Source organism: Propithecus coquereli, unplaced genomic scaffold, assembly GCF_000956105.1.
Source record: "Propithecus coquereli isolate 6110/MARCELLA unplaced genomic scaffold, Pcoq_1.0 Scaffold7, whole genome shotgun sequence".
In the NCBI taxonomy this organism is placed as follows: Eukaryota; Metazoa; Chordata; class Mammalia; order Primates; family Indriidae; genus Propithecus; species Propithecus coquereli.
The window spans coordinates 24,188,402-24,204,315 of record NW_012153062.1 but is presented as its reverse complement, the minus strand read 5'-3'; the positions used below and the strand labels follow the sequence as shown (position 1 = coordinate 24,204,315).

Genomic DNA, 15,914 nt, shown 5'->3' with positions numbered 1-15,914 from the left:
TTGTAACTCACTGCAACCTCAAAGTACTGGGCTCAAATGATCCTCTTGCTTTAGCCTCCTGAGTAGCTGGTACTACAGGTGCATGCCACAATGCCTAGCTAATTTTTCTATTTTTAGTAGAGGTGGAGTCTTGCTCTTGCTTAGGCTTGTCTCAAACTCCTGAGCTCAAGCAATCTTCCTGCCTCAGCCTCCCAGAGTGCTAGGATTACAGGCATGAGACACCACACCTGGCCATCAGTAATTTATTCTTTTTCACTGCTGTATAGTATTTTGTATTGTAGCTGTGACGCAATTTGTTTATGCATACACAAATTTATGATCATTTGAGTTAATCTCACTTTTGGGCTATTATGAATAAACTTGCTAAAATAAGTTAGGTCTTTGTGTGGTTGTTTTTATTTCTTTTGGATAAATGCATAATGGATGGATTACTACACCTTATGATGAGCTTTCTCAAGGTGCCTATACCATTATGGATTTCCAGCAGTAGTCTATAGGAATTTCAGTTGTTTCACATCCTTGCCAGCATTTGTATTGTCTCTTTGAAAATATATATAATTAACCATTTTAGTGGGGGGCATATGGTATGTCATTGTGCTATTACTTTACATTTCTCTAACGACCAATAATGTTGATAATATTTTGAAGTGCTTATTTGCTATCCGTATATCATTTGTGAAATAGTTGTTCAAAATTATCTTATAATTTAGTTGTAAACATTCTTAGCTTCCAGGTAGAAATCTTTCACTATTATGTGTTTTACAAGGATTTTCCTGTAATCTGTAACTTGCTTTTTCATATTCTTATCATTGTCTTTCAAAGAGCACAGTTTTTAATTTCAATGATGTCCATCTTCTAAAATTTTAAATCAATTTTTCTGTGTCCTATCTAAAATGTTCTTGCCTCACCCAAGGCCACAAAAAATTCCACCTATGCTTTCTTATAGAAGTCTTATAGGTTTAGGTTTTATAAGATTCATTTTGAGTTCTTTTTAAATAGTATACAGTATAGGTTGAATTTGTCATTCTTTTATTAATATTTATTTATTTGTGATTTATTTTAATATGGATGTCCAATTGTTTCAGCATGATTTGTTGAAAAAACTATCCTTTCTTCATTAAATCATTTGGTACTTTTCTTAAAAATCAGGTAACCATATATGTGTGTATTTATTTTTGACTCTAATGTATTCTATTGATTATATGTCTACCCTTACATTAATAATACACTACCTTGATAGCTTGTAGTAAGTATTGAAATCAGGTAATCAGTCAATTGCTTTGTCTATTTAGATATTTTGCTTTTCTATATAAATTTTAGAATTGGATTGTCTATTTCTACCAAAAAAAAAAAACTTGAAATTTTGACTATATTGCCTTGAATCTGTAGATCAGTCTGAGAAGAATAGACATCATAAGCATGTAAAGTCTTCTGCTCAATAAACATAGTATATCTCTCCCTTCATTTAGGTCCTCTTTAATTTCTGTCATCAATGTATTTTGTAGCTTTTAACATCAAACTTTGCACATATTTTTAGAGTTCTCTCTATATATTTTGTGGATTTTGATGCTATTCGAAATGTTATTTTTAAAAAATGTCAATGTTCAATGGTTCTTTGCTAGTATATAGAAATATAATCAACTTTTTATAACAACATGGTACCTTACAAACTTGCCAAATCCACTTATCCTTTCTAGTCCCTTTTTTGTATATTCTTTGGGATTTCTAATACACAGGTGATTATGTGATCTTGTGAATAAAGAAACTTTTATTTCTTTCTTCCCAATCTCTATGTCTTTTACATCTTTTTCTTGCCTTCTTGCACAGGCAAGGATTCCCAGGTTGAATAGAAGTAATAAAATATATACCTCATATGTATTTCTCAAAGTTTCAACCGTCACTAACCTGGTTCAAACTGCCAGTTTGACCACTTAAATTTCTGAAACTGCCTCTAGCTGTTTCCTCTTTGTTTATTCTTATTTCCCCTCCCTCTCTGATCTCTACACATCTGCTGAAATGGTATATTTAAAACATAAACCTGATTATGTCACCCATGCTTAAAGTTATCCTATGGCTTCCCATATTCTCAGGATTAATTTTCAAAATTTTTGTTATGTCCTGCAAGACTCTACCTGTTCCTATACCTCTGATCTTATTCATACTATTTTGAATTTCATCTGGCCTCTAGGCCTTTTCACAAGTTCTGTTTCCTCAGTAAGTGCAATTAATGATGACTACCACAAAAAATACTATGAAAATTAAATGAGATTGAAATTTGTGACTGAACTTTGTTAATTGGAAACTCTCTGCAACTGTAAGGGATAAGTGTAATACAAGGTCAAGTCTTCCTATGATTCTATACTTGAGTGGCATTCTCATTCTCTAGGAAGCCCTTATATAACAGAAATCTCAAATTCATCCTTGACTTTTTTCTCCTTCTTGACTTTTTTTTTAAGGGATGTGGTCTTGGTCTGTCACCCCAGACTGCAGTGCAGTCTCATTATCATAGTAGACTGTAGTCTCGAATTCCTGGGCTCAAGCGATCCTCCCACCTCAGCCTCCCAAGTAAACAGACTAAAGACATGAGCCACCACACCAGGTTCCCACTCTCTCTCAAATAATCCACTTATCTCCATCTCCACTGCTACTTCCTTATTTCACATGTAGAATACTGCGCAGTATCTTAAGTAGTATCCCGTCTTCTGTTTTGCTCATCATCTTTTTCTCCACCAGTCACTAGATTTAGCTTTCTAAAAATTCGGTTTGATCATATGGCTTTCCTGACTTAAAATCCCTGATGTTTTTTCTTTGCTCTTAAGATAAAAACAAGATTTCTTAAAACAATCTACAAAATCCCTCCTGATTATGTCCCTGCCTTCCTCCACAGGTCTACTTCTTGCCACATGCAGCCTGTCATCTCTAGTCATCCCAACCACAGGGAACTATTTCATTTCCCCAGCATGTTTCCTCTCACCTCCATGCCTTTGTGCATATTAGTATCTTTGTCAGAGACACTCTACCCCACTTTTCATCATACTAACTCCAATTTACTTTTAGATCTTAGCTTAAATATAAAATCTTTCAAAAAATCTTCCTTAATACTCCAATATCAGGTTAACTGCAGTTTCCTCCATATCTCAAGCTACCATTTATCATAATATTTATTATATTTTACTCACATAGTTTTGCAATTTTCTCTACTCCATTATGCTTTGCTAATTATAAAATTAATATTTCAAGGTGATAAAGACCCCCATCTCTCATGGACCCCCATAAATATTTACTCTTTGTAGAGGGAGAATATTATTTAATAAAAAAAGTTAAAAGTCTTGCCTAAGAATAACTTGATTCCACTATCCCAGATATTAAAATGTATAGTACTTTATTGGAAAGAAAGTTTGTTTATGATAGATGCTGAGTTTTTTAAAGTTGGACAGTTACCATGAATCAAGAAACAAGATAGCTAATATCATTGCAGTGGTTAGGCAATCTAGCATATGTTCAGCAATAAATTATGTGAAGCATCAGATTCAATATAAGCTACATATTAGCCATTTTCAATGAGGAGCGAATCCATGACTACAGTGTGAGACAGCATTATCAATTATGGTAGTAGCAACATTACTAGGACTCATCCTTCTGTATTTAGCAGCAGACTACCTTCTGGGAGAAATAAAAAAGTAGAACACCAATATTAGCATTGACACCTACACAAGTGATAAGTAAACATTCAGAAGATTTTGAAGTTAGGGTCTCTTTTGCATAGTGCATGTTCAAATTAACTTTATAATCTCAGGTTTAGAAAGAACTGAGAATCCATCACATCTACCACCTTAAGGGTCAAATTAAAGAAGGGTCAAATTAAAAGGCCAGGGGAAGTGTGCAAATGCTCAAAGTAGAACACTATGATGACTAGGAAATCACGTGCTCTGTCAAGGCGGCAGCTGCTACCCAGCTCTACTCACATAGAGCTGAGCAGGAGTGTAAATATGCCTGCTCACTGTTACCATATCAATTAATTTCTGTTTGTTTGTTTAGAAATAAAGGTTTTTCAATGATAGTAATTTATTCAACTTTTTAAAGAAAGAACATTTTGTAAGCTGACACTATAGGGGCTAAAGAGAATGGGCATAATGTTGAACAGCTTGAGTTTTGCAACTTTGTGCAAATAACTTAGCCTACCTAAAACCGCAGTTTATTTTTTAAACTGGCATAATAATAAGACCTACCCCAAAAGGTTGAAGCAGTAGTTAACAATAGTAAGCACTCAATAAATGTTAGCTATTATTATTAATATTACCTTTAGGCCACCATTGAACACTTCCTATGGGCCAGGAACTGAGCTAGAGTAAAACAAAGAAGAATAGGCATTGAGCAGGCGCTCAAACTACTCATAGTGAAGAGGGGGAGTGAAAAAGTACAATCAGCAGAATAAGTACCAACTAGAGAGAAGCACAGAGGGCTAAGGAGACTGGAGGAGGTAAAAGGATATCAGGGAAGGATTGTTAGAGCAGATGATACCTGAACTGCATCCTAAAAAGATGACTTCTAATTAAATAGATAAACAGTGGGGAGGTGGGGAACGTGTTCCAGCAGAAAGCAATATTAGCAAGGTCCAGAGCATGAGAAATTCACAAATAATTCAGTATGAATGGATCAGAAAATACAAAGGCATCAGTCGCAAGACAGATTATATATGTAAAACTCAAGCTAGATGGAGAACGTCCTTGTATTAAGTCAAGGTTCTCCAGAGAAACAGAAGCAATAGGATACATATACTTAGATATATAAGAGGAGATTTATTGTGGGAATTGGCTCCTACCATTATGAAGGCTGAGAAGTCCCATAATATGCCATGTGCAAAGTGGAGAATCAGGGAAATGGTGATGTACTTCAGTCCAAAGGCCTGGGCATCAGGAGGGCCACTGGTTTAAGTTCCAGAGTCTGAAGGCCCAAGAACTTGAAGTTCTGATCATGAGAAGATGATGTCCCCTCCAGAAGAGAGAGCTAATTCGCCCTTCCTCTGCCTCTTTACTCTATCAGGACACTCAGGGGTTGGATGATGCCTGCACACACTGAAGAGGGCAGATCTTCTTTACTCAAGTCTACTGACTCAAATATTATCTCTTCCAGAAACACCCACGCACACACATGCACCCAGAAATAAGGTTTTTCTATCTATCTGGGTATCCTTAGCCCATTCAAGTTGACATATAAGATTAACTATCAGAGGCCTTATGTGTGTCAACAATGGATGTCATTGCAGAATTTTAACAGATGTAGTACAATTCTATTACTATTCTAGAATGCTCCCTCCTGTTACAAAATGAAGGCTGGATTGGAGGAGTTTAAAACCAGCAGCATCGAGACCATTTCTTCAGTTTAGCTTTTCTCTAAACTCTCTGGAAGATGCTCATTAAGCCAATTCTCCTCTGTGAGTAATATTTTGCTAAATGTAAGATGAAGCAGGGAGGACACAGTGTAATGGTGACAAGCATGGGCTTTGGGAACAGGGAGTAGAAGAAAAGTCTAAGACCCAAATTGGAGTAATAGCTTTGGAAGAGAAAGGAGGTTGGTTTGGAGAGATTTTGACAGCACTTCACAATGGATTGAGGTGGGGGAAAAAGGGAGAGAGAGAAGTCAAGGGTAACTTCTAGGCTTCTAGCTTACCCAGCAGGATAGTGACAGATACAGGAAAAGGAGCAGATTTGTGAGAGAAATGATGAGATTAGGAGGAGAAGGAGCCAAGGTGTGAAGCCAAGCAGAGAGAGAAGCACCAGGCAAGATGAAAAAAGAGCTGGTACAACTTGGCAAACAAGAGCTGTCCTGGATACATTTTAGAGAAAGAAATCAACACCTGCTTCCTACATTTTATTCCTCTCCTGGGCTTGTCTCCTCTGATATATCATGAAAACCTAAAGAAGAAAGCTGGGATGAATTAATCCATCAATATGTATTTTATCCACTCTCTTTCCCTTATAACCAGGTACCCAATTTTGTGACTCACTTTCAGATTATAGTCTGGAGCCAAAAAAGAGAGCCTCCTGTTTTTCTTTTATTTTCCTGTGTGATGCCAGCTGGTTCACAAGGAGACTCAACTCTGTATCCTGGGATTCCTTAATGCCAGGCTCAAACTAAGTCTGCGATGTAGCAGCAAATTGAGAACATATGCCAATTTATTCTAGCCAGGTTTTGGTGAGACTTTATACTGAGACTTTAACTCAGAGTTGCAAACTGGAAGTCCGGGAGCCAAAGATGGCTTATAGACATTTTTGCCTGGTAAATATTTTTTAAAAATATGAATCAAAGTACCTTTAGAAACAAAGCTATTCCACAGGTCTCATATTGATAGACATTTGAGTCTGCTAATCCTCCTTAAATATTAGATAATTATGTTCTTCTTCATATTTGATTGGGATCCTAAAGCATCCTGAATATAATGACCTCAAAGGGTATAAGCACTCTGATGATGTGGACTGTGCTTTGATGAGTGGTAGGAAAATAGGAGTGAGCTGAAGTTCCGAAATCCCATGTTTGTTGTGCCAATCCTTATCAGTTTATCACTGAAAAGAGTAAAGCCAACCAGTCATTACACAGATCACTGGAAAGATCAAATCAGTCCAATAGATGGTGATATTTCCGTGATATTAACATTTCAATACTTCATTACACTGACAAAGATTGCAATGAGAACAGACAATGGAGCAAATTAATCTATTCTTCTGACAGTATGTAATGAGAATGGGATGTGGTCTAAAAAAGTAAGCCATTCTTAGTGCAATCTCAAGATTACAATCTAATGGTCTCTCTCAGATGTTATATACTCTGGTGATACATCATTGAAAAGTGTCAGTTTAACAAAGAATGTGTCTTAGCTCTTGCTGGGATGGTAGAACACACTTGCTTTGTCTCACCACAGCCCTGCCCATTAAAAACAATGAAATAGAATCAATTGTGTTTTTCAGAACACACATACACACAATCAAAACTGAAAAAAAAAAAAACATTCTGGCAATTTTTATCTCAGTCAAAACTTACTAACAAAATATTGTACTTTATTGCTCTCTTTTTTATCTTTTAAAATGAGAATGCCTAGATTTAATTTTATAAAACAGAAAACAGAATTTACTTTAGGAATTCAGAATCTAGTATTAATTTATCCATAAGCAGGGTATAAATAATAAGTTCATCATGGAGAGCTGCATCGTCATCCTCTGCATAATAGCCATATTCCATTATGGGCTGAGCCTTATGGCAGATGAGATCGTCTGTATCCTAAAAATTTGCAGTAACTCAATGTAATATTACTATTCATAACCAAAGAGAACCTCAAAATGACCTAAAATTGCTGATGTTCTAAACAGAACAGAAAACACCATGATGTTTTTGATATTTAGTTCTCTAGGTTCAGACTAAAAGGAATCAGTAAGACTCTAAGATCTGTAGATGATAATAATAAAAGCAACAACACAGATAACACTTGCTGAGAGCCAACAGTGTGCCAAGTGCTCTCTATTATCTCCTTTAATCCTAATAACCACCTGTGACTTAGGTTCTATTGGGATAAGACATTTGCTCAATGTCACATACTAGTAAAAGATGGAGCCAAGGCTTAAATGCACAGCTCCCTGTTCCCAAAGCCCATGCTTGTCACCATTACACTGTGTCCTCCTTGCTTCATCTTATATTTAGCAAAATATTACTCACAGAGGAGAATTGGCTTAATGAGCATCTTCCAGAGAGTTTAGAGAAAAGCTAAACTGAAAATTAGGCCTCCAGATTTCCTGAAGAAGGGAATTTCTTAATATGTTGTACTGCTTTGGTTTATTGAAGTCCCCCAAATGTTTTGAACAAAAGATAATATTATCGAATAAATTTGCCACTAGATCTCAATGATTCACCTAATTATGTTGTAACTTAATATTAAATTAAACAATGTTTCTTGATGTCTAGGCATAGTGCTTTGTTCTGAAAATATAATAATCATTGGCATTAATCCCTCATCTTCATTCATTCATTCATTCAATAAATGTTTACTGAGTCCTATATACCAGAATTTGTATTGTGTTCTAGTTAAATAATATTTTGAAACATTTCATTTATTGATTCATTCAGTGCATACTTTTTGAATACCTGTTAGTTGCCAGTTATGATGCTAGGCACAGGAGATTCAATGGTAACAAGACACAATCCCTGACCTCAAGGAGCTTATGATGTATATGCAAAGGCAAGCAAGTAAATAGGAAATTAAATATAACACATGCTACGATAGTACAGCATGCTGTGGGAGTACATAGGAAAGGCACCCAGAGAGAGTCAATCTAAGTTAAGACCTAAATAACAATAGATGATATGAAGGAAAAGAGAGTAGGGAAGAACATTCTAGGCAAAAGAAATCAAATTTTAGAATTTACAATTGAACCATAAAAAGCAGTGAAAAATTCAACATTCATTTATTTATAATTATTCATTAATTTACCAAATTTTATTGAAAAAATAACACCAAATTTTTTCTTTGTCTATTATCACTTACATAAAACATTCAATATATTTGACATATGAATAAATGAATGAGGGTTATTACATGTTGTATTGAATATCTATTGCATAACTCACTAGTCTATTCTTTTGAGAAATAACCCTGACAATCTCTATTCACATATCTTCTTTTTTTGGTAAAGTATTGATAAAAAATGAAGAATTTGAATCCACAAATTGACACCATAGTTACATAGACCCTTGAGGCTGACACATGAAATTGTGTTTAACTCAAGTCTTGTTATTCAGGATAATAAGAGTGGGAGCTATGCTCTGGAATTGTGCTATCCAATGTGTGAACCACTAACCATAACTATTTACACTTAAATTTATATTAATTTAAATTAAACAAGTTAAAAATTCAACTTCTCAATCATACTAGTCACATTTTAAGTGCTCAAAAGCCTTATGCTACCATGTTGAACAGTACAGAGAACATTTTTACCACTGCAGAAAGTTGTTAGTCCTGTTCTAAAAATTTAGATTATAAGTTTTACTAGATGATGGATAATTATCACAGAATAGTGTTGAAAGAATAATAGTTGCTCATTAAATAGTTATTAATATTTTAAAATTTAGCCTTATTCTTTTTTAATGGCAAAGTTTCATTTGTGAAAGTAGAAATCAACATTTACATAAATCTTTTAACATATTTTTGTAGTAATCAAGGTAAAAATTTGATTAATGGACTGACAGTCACTTTCCTGAATCTGTAATACCAGAAAATTTCCCAGCTGTTGCTGCAGTATGGCTGTTTAGGCAGGACTGACAAAACAATCTCAAAGTGACAAATTTCAATTTCATAACCCCTCATGTTGCATTGCCCACTTTCTGGTGGAGGTGCTAATGAGTAGTATCACTGCCAAGAGTGCATAAAGCAAAGGGGAGAAGGAGATGCCAAGGCTTTGCAGAATCTACTTTGAATAATGAAAAATTAAATATCATTCATCTTAAACTGATTTTCCAGACACAGTGCCAAGAGGCAGACAAGTAACTCTATATGCTTTATATTGGAATCTAAAGGAGTTTCATGGGGGGATGATCACCACCTGCATCTGAATTTAACTCATTTTATGAATAGTCTCTCCTCCACCCATTAGAATGTGTATAATTACTTTAAATGTGTCCACTATACTGGTTTATATAGCTTATAGTTGTACCAGCTCAACAATATCCAAATGATCATAAGATAATAAAGTAGAGCAGAGTTAGAAGATCAATTATCACTAAGCATCAGTTTGTTTATTAATTTACCTCATTCTAGAAAGAATTAAAAATAGCCAAGAGTAACCAATGAAAGTAATCCAAAATGCTGTTTTGCGATACAAAAGACATATTTGATAAATAGTGACACATTCGATAAGTTAAGAATACAATCTAAACAACAACACATGAGTGGATATATTTACCTCTCAAGTTAGTAAAATCTTTTATGAAATAAGAAAACCTAATTCTGATGCAGATAGAATAACCCTCTTACACGCTTGCTATTGAGAATATAAATTAGTACAACTGTTAGGAAAACTGTTTATCAGTATGTACCAAAGTCTTTAAAGTAGTTATGCCCTTTGACATATTATTTTCACCCCTCAAAATATCATAAATTAATAATCTATGAAATAGGGAACCTGTGTTCAAAAAGATATTCTTTGAAGTGTTTACACCCAAATTTGAAACAACCTAAAATTGGGAAATGATTAAGTAAATCATGCTAAATGCAGAGTCCTTAAAAATATGTTAACAGAGTTTTAATAACATGGGAAAATGCTTAATTGCTTGCTTAAATTAATGCTTTAATTTAAGAAAAGAAGAATTACATAATTATATATTGACATAAGCTCAATGATATAAAGACTGTATAAGAAATATGCAAAATATTTTAACAATGGTTTTCCCTAAATTATAACATATTATTCTTTCTAATTCTTTTAATTTTCTAAAGTTTTACAAAGAATGTGGTAATTCTGCAATTGGCAAAATTAAGTAGTCATTCAGAATAATTCATAAAGCAAAATGTTAATTAAATTACATTGCATATAATTTCACCAGATCTACTGGAAGTAGATATATAAACAGAGTTTAATGGGAGTCAATTTTAGTAAAGGAGAGGTGGTGATTGTGGGTTATATCTCAAAAGTCATTAAGATATAGACAGATGCTTACAACACAACAATCTAGAAGATAGGAAGCAGCAATGACCTGGAACTTTATCCTCCCACTGGTACAGAGCAATTTTTCTGAGAAATAAACAGAGCACCATGTGTTGTTTACAGAATATTTTCATCATAATGTGTGCTGAAGAGAGCACAGACTTTGGAACAAAAGACTGTACCAACTACTAGTTATATATAACATGTTTATAAATTAAAAACTACTTACACATACACACACACAATTACCTACCTTGTGTGGTTGTTACAAGGATTGAAAGAATTTATGTAGGTATCTACCATGATGCCTGATAACAAAACGTATTCAATTGAAATAGCTACAAGCTTGGCTTCTGAGGGGTTATAGGGTCACTGGTTGCAGAACAGAAAAATATTTAGCAATCAGGAATGTACAATGAAGTCCCAAGAATCCCAACACAGATGATGTGGAGTTTGAGATGAGCAATATTCAGAAATCCGTGCAGGCAGGCAACACTAGGGGATTCTATCAATGAGTAATATTAGCTAAAATAATGGATTGAGAGTGTCTGAGTTTAACAAATAACTTTGTAAGTATTAAAAATTAAAATCCCAACATCCTTATAACCAGTAATAGGATTTAAGCTTAAAAAATATCTATCTAGCCCAAGTGATACAGGTGCTTTCAGAAGTGCAAGGTTCAGCTGTATCCCTTGTCTTGCTATGCATAATATAAGCTCTTTGGCCTGGGATTTATGACATTATACAGTCTGGTCCAACTGGGCTTTCACCTTTGTGAACATCATGTACATACTTTATACTTTGGACAGACTAAACTATTTACTCTATGTATGCTCCTTTGTATGTTCCTTTGCCCCTTTATAAATTTCCTCTGCTCATTATTTTCTTGAATCAACAACCAAACGAATGAACAATTAAAAAGATAAACTTGTAGTATCAAATTATCCACTATTTTGCTTAAAGCATTGGGGAAAAAAACAGCCTAGAAGTCCCTGACTCTCTGTTGATGTTGCATAGATTAATTTTTGATGACTTTTTTGTTCAAATGTTTCTTGAAATAAACATGTGAATTTCAAACCTGACATGACCGTTTGCTTTGCAGCGGCTGCAGCAGCAGACATGGCTTACCACCACATCAGACCTCCCATTGGCTATTCTATTCCCAAGCCCATATCCTCTCTGCTGATGCGAGGGTGGAATGCATGTCCTGAAGTGAGTAATTTTTATTTCCTCTTAGAAAATGTGTTATGGTCAAAATCTGTCACAAATAGTGTAACTCCAAAGTCTACTTTCAGTGTGTATTTTAAGACTGTCAAGGCGGGAAGACTGATTTGCCTTCTGCTCTTTAGTCTCTAATTGCCTCAAGAAGTCTGACTATCTCATATTTCTTTGCTGTTGCTCTCTGATTTTGAAATGTTTCTCTCAACTGATTAGTAAAAGAGAGACCAGGGTATGACAGATGACTCACAGTCTCATCTCAGCTGCAATTTTATTAACTACGCTTGAGCCACACTTAGTCATTTTCTGAAGAAGGAAACTTGGCAAAAGATGGATTTGTGTTGGCTTTTAACCACGAGGCAGGCCTTCAGGCAAAGACTTTAGGACAAGTGGTCTTTAGTGGTTCTAGCTCAAGCAGGAGGCAGAAGACCTGGGTCCTACCCCTTTTCTAACTCTCTGAATGACTGAGTGATAATGCGGTTAACAGCATGGGCTCAAATGGAGGGATCAATGTTACAGAAGGAATGAGTAAAGTAGGATATGTAAACAAAGAAAAAGAAATTTTTAAATATGATCATGGATCTAAGAGAGTAGAGGGAAAATATCACATAATCACAGAATAAAATCCCATACCATCCGCCTGTAAGAAAGAATTCTTAAGTTTGTAGGGAGGTTGATGTCTGTTTTGTTCTCAGAGATTGACAGGGGAGATCCCACAACTTCTCTCCCGATAACAGGTTGGTCCAGGATCTAAAAATCCCTTTGCCAGTGTATTTTGTTGTATGTTAAAGTTCTTGTGTTTTATCATCAGTCCATTTATTCTTCTGCTCTGAGTGGAGGATATTAGTTTGCATTCTTCACACTGGAGAGTCTCATACCTAAAGGCCTAATGGTTCTTATTTGTCTAGTCCAAATCGTCCTAGTTATTATTGTCCTTTTCTTATACAACCTTGTTTCTGATCCTTCCTAGGCACTTAATCTCTCTTCAACAAAAGAATAGATAAAGTGAGGCTGTTATTATTTCAATAAATGTCTCACCAAAGGAGAAATTAGAATAAACCCCAGTCCAGATGTTTGGAAGGAGAAAACAAGTTTTCCATTCTGTTTCTAAAGGCAAAACCCAGATCCAGTAATTACCCAACCCTACTTGTGTACACAGAAACTCTTATGAAGAAAAATGAAGATTCATATGGGATATAGATTGAGTAACTCAGAAGATAACATTTTCTCCTGACGATTCAATCTTACGTATTATATGTTTATTTCTTTAAAATATACTTTCACTATCAAAATATTAGCTCCAGAAGAACAGAAAATTTTTATTTGTTTTGTTTTGTTTGCTGCTATAACCCCAGCACCTAGAACAGTACCTAGAAGATGCTCAAAATTATTTGTTGAGTAAATGAATGAATACCACTGTTGCTTATCAGTACCTCCAATTTCCACATGTGGATTTTATGTCCAGAAAGTTTCTTCTCTAATATTGTGTGACTTCAAATAGTTTGGGAAAGCCTTTTCTCATCTTTCAATATGAGCCTCAAGTATATTTTCTGAGAGTAAGTGTGTCAAGCGCCTAATCCAGAAGTGCCTCCTCTCTGTGGGATGTGAGCTATGTTGAAGTTTAACATAAAATAACAATCGAGGGAATCCCTTTCACATTTATTAACTGATTCTTCATGATTATAGATAAGGGACATGGGAAAGTTTTATTTTGGAGATAAAAACAAGTCATTGGCAGATTCTAAAAGCACTTTTTTGGGTAGAATGGGCAAATGCCTCAAACAAAAAGTTGGGAAATGAAAAACAGAAACTGAATAGGGTCAAAGGAAGGTACTATTAAGGAGGAAAAACATACTAAGAGGCCAAAAGTCTATTGCTTAGTGGAAAAGTTGTACTGCTAAGCAGTAAAGTTTATCAGCATGGAGTCTTTGCTCTAGTGAAAAGTTTCAGGAATAAAGATGAAGAAAAAGCACATTAGGAAAGAAAAATCTTCAGCTGGCTGGCAACATCTGAGCTTGTCAGTCAGTTGGGCCCTGGCTTGGCTGTGGTATCTACCTGCGTCTGCACGTGACATGATCGAGTCATCATCACATTGCCCAGTAAGGTCTTCACCATGTCAGTAGGCTGAGTAGTGAGGAAAAAGAACAATGGGCTATTTTTCATTCTTCTCTTCAACAATTATTCATTGAGTCTCTACTATGTACTGTCCACGGGTAGGTGTGGGGATTCAATGGAAATGTGCTTTCAGTGGAGTTTAAGGCCTAGTAGTCATATGGAGATTAATTAATTAAACACGTTTATAGTTACAAGCCAAGATTAAGAAAGACAAGATTTTATGAGAACACATACTGAAGGAACACTAAGTCGGAAGTCAGAGGACAAAGAGTTAGTGTAGTTCCCAGATGTAGAGGACACTTCGTCTGGGAACGGTTCCTTGTTGTTTTTCTCAAGAACATGCCTGTGGCCTTGCACGCAAAGCCAGGACGCCCTAACCCTGCAAACAGGAGGGGCTAGAGAGTTTAGATGCAAACATCTGCTCGCCGGAGACGAAACAACAAGGAACAGGGACGTGTTGAGTCGGGACAGTGTGGGAACAAAGAAATTGCGGTAGGATAGTTGCCAAACAGGCTGTGTTATAAATAAAGAAACTACAGCAAGAAGTTTGCTGCAGTCTTATACCATCTTTGTGTGTGTCTGTGTCTCTTTGTCTCTGTGTTCATTCCTCGGCCCCTAGAAACGGGCCACGTCACCAGACGTGGTGACACTTCAGCTGAGATCATAAGCATAAATAAGAGTTTGCTAATGAAGGGTTGGTGAGAGAGAAAAATAGTCCTAGTGAAGAGAACATGTGCAAATTCACTGGAAGAACAGACCCAAGAGAGAGAATTATTAGTCAGTAGAACACCGTAGCCACTAAGGGGTTAAATTTCTTATACCAGGCATCATTTGAAACACGTTCATCTTTAGATCTAAGACACTAACATCGTGTTATCCTGTTCATTACTTTCTAGGTTATCAATGTCACTACTATTTTTTTCTTTCATGTCTCTCTTTACCTCACTCCTTGAATTTGAGGCACCGTATTTTCTCCAGTGCATGTCTTCTTAGTCAAGACTCATAAAGATAGAACATAGAGGACAGTGAGAACACCAGCCTACTGAAAATGTTGTAAAATAGTGAGAGGTGAAAAAAGGTACTGATATTTAGATGGTATCAAATTTTGGAAAGCCTCAAAAACTGGAATAGGGAATTTGGACATGAAATTATAGGCAGTTATATGTTATGTTTACCTCTAAAGCAGTGAAAAGATACAACAAAAGTATTTTTTTTTTTTTTGGAAATTTCATCTGAGTTTGGTATGAAGAATTTATCCACTTACTCAAAAAATTGTTTGTAGTTCCTGCAGTGAATCAAGCGCTAAATTATCCTCTAGTGTTCGTTGGAATCGCTAGGCATTGTTTCTTAATGTGTGGGCTGCAAACTTTGGGTTCCAGATTCCCTGAAATGTTTATTAAAATGAAGATTTGGGGGCCCTACCCTAAGTCTACTGAATTAAAATCTCTGGGATGGAACCTGAGACTATGCATTTTTACAAGCACCCCAGGTGATTTGTGCCCAGTAAAGGTAGAGAACTAGAGGGTTGAAACTGAAGCAAAAGACACTAAAGTCAGAGCAGTTAGCTGGGCTGCTGTTAACAGTCATCCAGTTGATTACAACACACAGTCTACAATGGTTACAATGGGGATTTAGGGACAAGGGTAAACCTGAGAGCTATTTCAAAGGATACGTCATAAACAGGTGAAAGACTGGATTTCAGAAAGAGAGGAGAGAAGAGTCCAGGAGAACTGCCATCGCTGCCTTCTGAGAGTCAGCTAGTGACCAAGAACTCATTAGGCCCTTAGATACCAGGGATATTGTTGTCAGTGAGAGGGAAGAGAACCGAGCTAAGGGCCCTACAGTAAGGTGACAGCGCTTTTAAAAAATAGGAATAGGAAAAGGAAAGATAGC

General features: G+C 35.7%; 1 protein-coding gene across 1 annotated transcript in view; it reads left to right on the top strand.

Annotated features, from left to right (window-relative positions):
* TNNI3K (TNNI3 interacting kinase) overlaps window positions 1–15,914 on the top strand; it is a 302,666-nt gene that overhangs the window by 213,977 nt on the left and 72,775 nt on the right. Inside the window, exon 18 of the mRNA XM_012661060.1 lies at window positions 11,791–11,900. Within this exon, the coding sequence (XP_012516514.1) occupies window positions 11,791–11,900 (110 nt within the window). The remainder of the gene's footprint in view (window positions 1–11,790; window positions 11,901–15,914) is intronic.